Consider the following 8134-nt stretch of genomic DNA (forward strand, 5'->3'; position numbering starts at 1 on the left):
AGAGCGGTTGGATTCCGAAACTTGTGCTAGAAAAGGTAGCCTTGGTGCTGCTTCTTCATCGTCCAGTTCAGATTGGGAGTACTACTCTTCGGAGGAAACCGAGAGTAATGCTGGTAATTTGAACGAGGCTGTCGCCGGGAATTTGAGCTCCAAGGAAGAGATTGAAAGTGATAAGTCGAAACGCAAGATCGAGGCGTTGAACCCGGGGTATGCCTCGGTGTTAGCTGACAAGAATCTGAGGAGCAAGACTGGAGAGAAAGAACAGGAACTGACTGCACATGTGAAGGAGCTTGAACGAATGCTGAGCGATGCAAGAACTGAGCTGAGAAGGCAGATCGATCAGAACGGCATATTAGAAGAACAGATTGCGACGAGAGCAAGTGAGGCTAGACAACTAGGGGAGAAAAACAAAGGACTGAATTGTCGGATATCGGGTTTGGAAATGGTCTTGAAGGAGAAAGGAGATGAAATATCAAACCTGGTGAACAAGTTTGGGAAAAGTGAGGTGAGGTTAACATCTAGAATCAAAGATTTGAAGAGTCAGGTGAGAAACCTAATGCTGGAGACAGATTTTCTGCGTGCCCAGAATGTGGATTTGGCAGGAAACGTCGAAGGTAAGAGAGTCGAGGAGATAGAGCAACTCAAATCAAAACTCGAGAAGAAAATCGAAGAAGTTTCAGAGACTCAGATGAGATTGAAGCATCTGGAGGAGGAACAAGAGGAATGGGTTAAGGCTAACTTGAGAATCCTAGTGGAAAAGAACGATCTAATGACAAAAGCGGAGAAACTCGAACTGGAATTCAATAATTTACAGAAGGAAAGATACGAGTTTAATGAGCAGCTGAAGAGTAAGAGTATTGAGATTGATCAGCTCAGAGAGGAGAATCAGAAGCTGCATACAAGGATTGCAGAGATGAATTCATCACAAATGGAGAAAGAGAGGGAAACCATTGAAGAAATAGAAATCCGGAGTATGAAACTGGACAAGGAACTTTATGGTCAGCAGAAGCTGGTGAAGGAACAAAATGACATCATTGGCAGGTAAAGAAACCTTTTAATTCTTCAAGAAAAATAACGATTATTTCTCGGTGTTTCATTTGTTTGCTTTTTCCACACAGGCTATCAGCTAAGATCAAAGATCAGCAGAGACTTCTCAAGGAACAGAAAGACGCCATCGATAAGTTCTCGGAGGATCAAAAGCTAGTGAAACGCTGGTCCTTTGGTTCAACCCGAGACGCGAAACTGAACGTTAACCTTCTGGAGAAGAAAATGGAAGAACTAGCGGAAGACTTCAGGATGAAAATGGAAGATCATATCCGAATACTGTACAGGAGGATCCATGTGGCAGAACAAATACACCTAGAGAGCAAGAACAGCTATATCAAAGAAAACATGGCAGGAAACAGAGAAGGAAACCTCCCTTTCTGCGAAACCCAGTTCAAGAAAATCAAGGATATGCTGGAAAATGGACTCGCTGGATCCGAAATCGCGATCAAGAAGCTAGAAGAAGCCGGAGAATGCACGGTCCGGATGAACAGAATGGCAAATGGGATAGATGGGGCAAGAAAATGGGTGAGGAAGAAGAACAATGAGGTGGAAACAATGGCAGCGAAGCTAGAATGCAAGGAAGCTCAAGAAAAGTTGCTGAAGGGGAAACTATCGAAACTCGAGAGCAAACTTGCGGAGGAAGGAACCGAAAAACTGAGTTTGACAAAGCTTCTTAGCAGATTCGAGACGAGAATCAAAGAGCAGGAGGCCAAGGTGAAGGAGAAAGAGGTTGAATTGGTGAGTTTAGCAGAAGAGAAGAGGGATGCCATAAGACAGCTCTGTGTTCTGGTTGATTACCAACGTGGTCGGTACGATGATCTCAAGAGATCAATCTTGAAGGTTGCTCTTAAATCATGAGGTAAAAAAAAAAACTTTTTTTTCTGTGATTGAGTGGGACAAGATCTCATGAATTCCCAATGCTTTTTTTTTCCAAAAAAAAAAAAGATTCTGGGTTCGAGGGGTTTTCAATTTTCAAAAATCTTGCTCGCATGTTCTTTTATTTTGTTTTTTTTTTAAATATAATTTGTTAACCCACCCACCTTGCTAATTTGTAAACATTATTGCAAGTTTTGGGGTTGTTATTTTCTTGTGTATTATGTATTTTATAGCCTGTGATTGTAAATGTAACGTTTGCTTTTTAAATTTTGAATTGTTTTTTTTTAATTTCGAATTGTTTTATTTATTTATAACAAATAACACGAGTTTGGTGGCATTAGAGCATGTGGAAATCAAAGCTTACCAAAAGTATATTTGTATTAGCTTACACTACAATGTTGACCACTTTGTGAAATCTTTCATTAGACCATTTTTTCATTGCGTCTTTGCATTTAGGCATTTTCTCCATGAAAAAAAAAAGTGCAACAAAAGAATTTATATGATTTGGTAAAAAGAAAAAAAATATCACTTTGAGACCATTCTTTTTATTATTGACGTATACTAATCAACACACGAAAGGAGATTAGTGTAAATATATATGACTTAAAGATACCCATTTATAATTATACACAGTTTATAATATTTCGTGGTAAATCCAAAAAATACAATAATCAATTAATAGAATAAAATATATCTTACCCACATGTCTGTGGTCGAGTGGTACCTGGAGTGGAAGTGAGGGTGTTCCTCCTCCAGGTCAGGGGTTCGAATCCAGACATGTGGGGAGAGAGAGACATAGCCAAAGATTGTGTGTTCAAAGGCTGCTCTCGGGTCCAGGGAGATGTAGGTTGGGTCGAAGGCCCAGGTGAACTTCTTGGTTTGACAAAAAAAAAATATGCCTCATGCAAAACGTCTATTAATTTATTGGCTACGGCTATGGTGCAGCCATTTCTGTTCGGTTCAGTTATTTCGGTTATAGAAAACTATAACCCATTCAGTTTTTATATAAACTTCGGTTCGGTTCGATTTAGTTATTTTTCGGTTTAGGTTCGGTTCGGTTTTGATAAAAATACATTTTTTCAAAAAAATTATCGGTTTTTCAGTTATTTTTTTATTTAGTTCAGTTTGGTTTTAGTTTTTTCGGATTTAAAGAAATCATAACCGTTAGATTTTGATGTCGAATTTGATTCGGATACATATATATCTTATTCGGTTCAGATCGACTCGGTTATTCGATTAATAACCGAAATGGCAATTCTTAGACATCGACATGACTAAGAATAGTCAGCAAAAGCCTAACTAATTAGTATATCACATATGGCCATACATAAAATAAAATAAAAGTGCTCGTAACATTTGGATAATGACGGATCCAAAAAAATTTAGAATAGGGGCATTAGTATTATTAGCATACATATAAAATATAAAAAAAACTAGTAAAAATATATAATCACAACAAGATTTATATAGGGGTAAATTTAATTTGAATGTGGGGTCATGTAACAATTTTATCTAATATTTTATAGATTTTATAAAGAAGTTAAAAATTTTAATTAATCAAATGGGTGCATAAGGTTCGACCATGCATTTGCATATACCCATTGAATCTTAGAATATACAAAATGTTGGACTTTCACGTTCTTGGAAAAACCAATATAAAAAAAAAGGTGAGAAATAAATGCGAGAGAGATCTTCAATCCATTCGGCTCCATCATATTCAACAGAGACCATGAAAGCTTCACGTTACACTTTTTTTTTACTCAGGAAATTACTCGCTACGCGTATATATGCATATATATATATATATATACGATCTTTATTATGATCCTTTGAAGAACCCGAAAACGGAAACCATGATGAAGATGAAGTTTGGTAAGCTTTTCTGGCTTTGATCGCATCGAAATATTCCAATAAAAAGTAATATTAAGATCAACCATATATTATACGGAAGATATATCATTTTGATTCAACAATCTATTTACATATATATATATATTATATCCATATTCATGCGTAATTAATTTACCAGGCACCTAACCTTGGTCGCAATTTTCTTTGATAAAATCACGAGTTTTCAGACAAGACGTTCAGAGAAACTCCAGAAACGAGAAAACAAGAAGACAAGGAGAATTTCCGACAAAAACCTAAAGAGAAACGACCAGAGAGTGGTAAGAATATGAGCAAGATTACGAAATCAAATGTCTGGAACTGCGGAAGCACACTCTACGACTCGTTCGAGCTTGACTCGTTCAAGCGTCAACTCGACTCGGCCATCTCCTCCGCCGCCTCCGGCCGGTCCATCTCCATGCCCCACCTCTCCGACCGCCATCTACCGCCGTCTTCTTCTTCCTCCAACGAGATCTCTCTCTCCAGAAGCTCCTCATCAAGTCCTTTTTCAGGCCGAAATATCAACAACACCTCTCTTCATCGGCTCCTCCTCCGCCTCGTCACGATCGATACTACGTCGTTTATGGCAAGGTGGGAACTCTCGCGACGATTTCAGAGTCGGCGGAGACAGATGTGGGCCCCGGTGATGAGTTCGCTTGTCCGGAAAACCGCCTCGGAGAGATTTTTCGTGCGCTTGATATGATGATGATTGTTGTTGTTATTATTATTATTATTATCCCTGAAACATATTTTTAGATTTATTTACCTGCATCTCAACCGTTTGGGCCTTAGCATTAAATGGGCCTAACATGAAAGGCTCAATTAGTTTTGTTTCATCCAATATTGAACTCATAAATATAGTGGGTCAGACCACGTACCCTAGAATTTCTCTGCCCGCGTTTGGGAACTGAATCGGAGACCGCTGTTACTCTAGCTTCAGTGTACGTGAAATGGCGAAATCTATGGCGACGCTGGATAGTGACACGACGTGCTCGTCGTGGAACTACTCCGGCCACCGACTCGCCGCCGGCTCCGTCGATGGAAGCCTCGCCCTCTACGATGCTTCCGATGCCTCCGCTTCTCCTTCTTCTTCTTTCACTTGCTCCTCCAAAGTTAGGGTTCGTCCTCTTCCTCTTGTCTTCTGTGTAATTCATCGATACGTGATCTCAAAGTATTACGCTTATATCCTGTGCCTAATTTTCCGTGAAATGTTTAGTTAGCTGTTTTTAGGGCAATGCTCAGATGAATGAGGTTCGCGATTATAATGTTTCTCTGTGTTGGATTTTTCTGAAGAATGGTGATATTATGTTTTTTCTTCTTCCTTCGAATTAAAGGTTGGTGAAACGAGCATTGTAAAGATTGTTTGGCTGCCTCCGGAGTTCGGTGATGCTGTAGCCTGCATTTGTGAAGATGGTTGTTTGTCGATATGGGAGGAGGCTGCTGAAGGTACTTTCTTGATTTTTCCAGCAACTATTTGCTTGAGCTGCTGAATGATTTCAGTACATGGGATGGGATTCTCTATAAAGTCTAGAGCCATTGGTTTTTCGGGTTTTTTTTTTTTTTGTGCTTTTAGCTGTTTGGTAGAGTCCTTATGCTATAGAGTTGTGTTGGCTGTCAGATTCCCATGCCCTTGAATGGAAGCTGTGTAAAAATTTCAAGAACAAGACGGGTCGAGTGCTTGATGTCCAGTTTGGAGTTTCAAGAAAGAGTCTAAAGATGGTGAGCTTCTTGTATTTTCCATTCAGTTTTTACTGTGGTTATGTTATGAGAATTTGTTGATTCAGATAGAACATGCTTAGATTTGCCTTAGGATGCATTCCTCAACTCTTTTGCAGCCTTTTAAAATTATGATTTTGTGTTATTTTGCAGGTTGCAGCATATTCTGATGGGTACATCAGGATTTTTGAGCTGTTGGATCCACTGGAACTGAAGAATTGGCAACTTCAGGTGACTTGCGTTCTGACCTTATCCGGTTTACTTTCTTTGTTCTGCATTGCTAGTTACCGTGACTACTGATCTTGTGGTGTTTGAGTTCTTTGTTTCCCATGTAGCATTTTCCTTCTTTCTATACACTATATCTTATTTCTATCCACAATATGCCAGGCTGAATTTCAGAATGTTATAGATTCAGTATCTTCGCTTGGAAAAGCTTCTGGTTTATCTGCATCTGTTTCCTGGAATGCACTGAAGGGTGAAAACCAAGAACCTAGCTTTGTTTTGGGATTCAATTCAGATTCTCCGCATGTTAATTCTTCTAAGGTATGTTGAACAAAGACCTTGTTTCACTAACTCTGAACTAGGAACTGAAGGAATGAACAATTTTCGTAAAAGGGCAAATCAAACGCCTTGTGCCCTAGAAAAACCTTTTCAAATCTTTGAGAATCACATAATGGACTCTGAATCATATTCGAGTTTGCTTTGAGTTCTATATTTATTATAGCCTTCTAGTTCTTCTTGTGTTCTGGGCAAATGTGACCAATAACTTCAATAGTTTCTCAGTTTTCATCCGTTAATGGAAGAGGCACACTTATGATAGCCTTGGTCTTGATTTGTTCGTTTTGTCTAAAAAACATGATAGATTTGTGCAGGTCTGGGAATTTGACGAGACACATAATAGATGGCTGGCAGTTGCAGAGTTAGCCTTGCCGGAGGATCGAGGTGATCGAGTTTTTGCTGTGGCATGGGCCCCCAATATTGGCAGGTAACTGATAATCTGCTCCTCTTTGAAAAAACCGTTTCATAGGATTTCAGAAAATTGGCCTGAAAAATGATGACCGTTCTTCCACATCTTTTGAGTTGTTGCCCTGTTATTTGTAAGTTGATCACGACTTACCGTAATCGTTGGTACAGATCATATGAGGTCGTTGCTGTTGCAACTAGCAAAGGCATTGGCATATGGCACGTGGGGCTAACTCCTGACATGGACGGAAGGCTCTCAGTGAAGAAGGCGGCTTCCCTTTCTGGCCACGAAGGAGAGGTAGCAACACAAACATTTTTTAAAACTAAAAACCCTAAAAGAAAAACCCAAAAGGTCTTTAAAAAAAACTGGTTTTATTATGGAAAAAAATGGAAGCTTTGGAGATTATATTACAGTGGAAATGCAAGAAAACCAAATGTAAGGGTTTGTTTGGGTGTGTAATGATGGAAACAGGTGCGGGAGATGGAATGGGACATGAGCGGAATGACGCTAGCGAGCAGTGGAAGCGATGGGATGGTTAGGCTCTGGCAATCCAATCTGAACGGTAAGTGGCACCAACAAGCCACCCTCCAACCCTTCTCCTCTAATTAAGCTCCCAATCGTTTCTTTGATCAGAGTAATAAACCTGTGAGTGAAATGTTTACATTGGTGTCAGTATTCCGTATACTCGTCTAATTTCTGATTCCTTTGCAATCCTCCAACGATATTGAAAAATTCCATAGGCAAATAGAAATGTAATGATGTTGATAGTCTTTGAGCCTGTCATTGTTTTGAAAAACGAGACCGGCAAGTAAAGGTTATATTACGAGCGTATATAGAACAAATTTTAACTAAAAATAAAATAATTTTCATGCTTATTTAGGGAGTTCGCATTTACATCATTTGTGGCATTAAGAAGAGTGCATAATTGGTGAGATCATCCAGTTATAAGATATTTGGCATTTGAGCCCATGATGACGGAATGGCCGTCATTTCCATTCGGTGATAATTTTTTACTAAATTTACAATTGCAGCCTCCCTTTTGGATTTGCAGTTGAACTAAGATCAACGGCCAACAATATACTGAAAATGTCCAGTCGAACCTCAATCATCAGACTTGTCGTATGACGTTTCTTCTGGTTTCAAAGTTAAAAAATGGATTTGAAAAAACAAATATATATATATATATATATATATATGTATATATAGGGGGAAAAACTAAAAAAGTACAAAGCAGAGTTCCTCAAAAACCAGACAACCCCAAAAGGAACTTCTCCAATTTCTGCCTCTTGAAAAAATTACGAGGCGTAAACCCTAATTAACCCATCATTGTGACAGTAACAAAACACAAAGACGACCGTAATTATACAAATCCTAACTTAGTCACCCATTATACTTAAAAGCTAAAACCCCACATCAAGAGCAAAAAACCCTAATTTCGTCTTCTGGTCTCCAGGTTCTCAATCTTCGGATTGACCTCGTCGATCCAAATCCATAATTTCCTCTCCTCGCTCTCTCTAATTCGCGAGGACTTCCCAGATTAACTCGGGATCGAACGAAGGCATTCTTGCGAGCAAATACCCATCAGCCTCCGCCTCCGCCGCGGCCGTTCCCGGCGTCGCGCCTTCGTCAGAGACAGTCGGCGAA

General features: G+C 39.4%; 3 protein-coding genes and 1 pseudogene across 4 annotated transcripts in view; 3 read left to right on the forward strand and 1 right to left on the reverse strand.

Annotated features, from left to right (window-relative positions):
• LOC104823609 (golgin subfamily A member 6-like protein 22) overlaps positions 1–2170 on the forward strand; it is a 3280-nt gene extending 1110 nt beyond the window's left edge. Inside the window, exons 4-5 of one of the 2 annotated variants that reach the window (XM_019203723.1) lie at positions 7–1041; positions 1119–2170. In XM_019203723.1, coding sequence (XP_019059268.1) covers positions 7–1041; positions 1119–1905 — 1822 coding nt within the window. In that variant the 3' untranslated portion in view covers positions 1906–2170. Of the gene's footprint in view, positions 1042–1118 lie in introns of both variants that reach the window. The other variant, XM_010555253.1, reaches the window with a different exon arrangement.
• A 1794-nt stretch (positions 2171–3964) lies between these two features.
• On the forward strand, positions 3965–4513 carry LOC104824548 (annotated as a pseudogene).
• Positions 4514–4701: 188 nt separating this feature from the next.
• On the forward strand, positions 4702–7319 carry LOC104823610 (protein SEH1). Its single transcript, XM_010555254.1, has 8 exons — positions 4702–4928; positions 5145–5256; positions 5429–5529; positions 5680–5757; positions 5914–6069; positions 6399–6511; positions 6661–6787; positions 6962–7319. Exons 1-8 carry the CDS (start codon positions 4761–4763, stop codon positions 7097–7099), a joined length of 993 nt encoding a protein of 330 aa, XP_010553556.1. The 5' UTR covers positions 4702–4760; the 3' UTR covers positions 7100–7319.
• Positions 7320–7677: 358 nt separating this feature from the next.
• LOC104823612 (ethylene-responsive transcription factor ERF061-like) overlaps positions 7678–8134 on the reverse strand; it is a 2209-nt gene continuing 1752 nt past the window's right edge. The window contains exon 2 of the mRNA XM_010555255.1: positions 7678–8134. Within this exon, the coding sequence (XP_010553557.1) occupies positions 8005–8134 (130 nt within the window). The 3' untranslated portion in view covers positions 7678–8004.

Source organism: Tarenaya hassleriana, unplaced genomic scaffold, assembly GCF_000463585.1.
Source record: "Tarenaya hassleriana unplaced genomic scaffold, ASM46358v1 Cleome4, whole genome shotgun sequence".
NCBI classification, from domain to species: domain Eukaryota; kingdom Viridiplantae; phylum Streptophyta; class Magnoliopsida; order Brassicales; family Cleomaceae; genus Tarenaya; species Tarenaya hassleriana.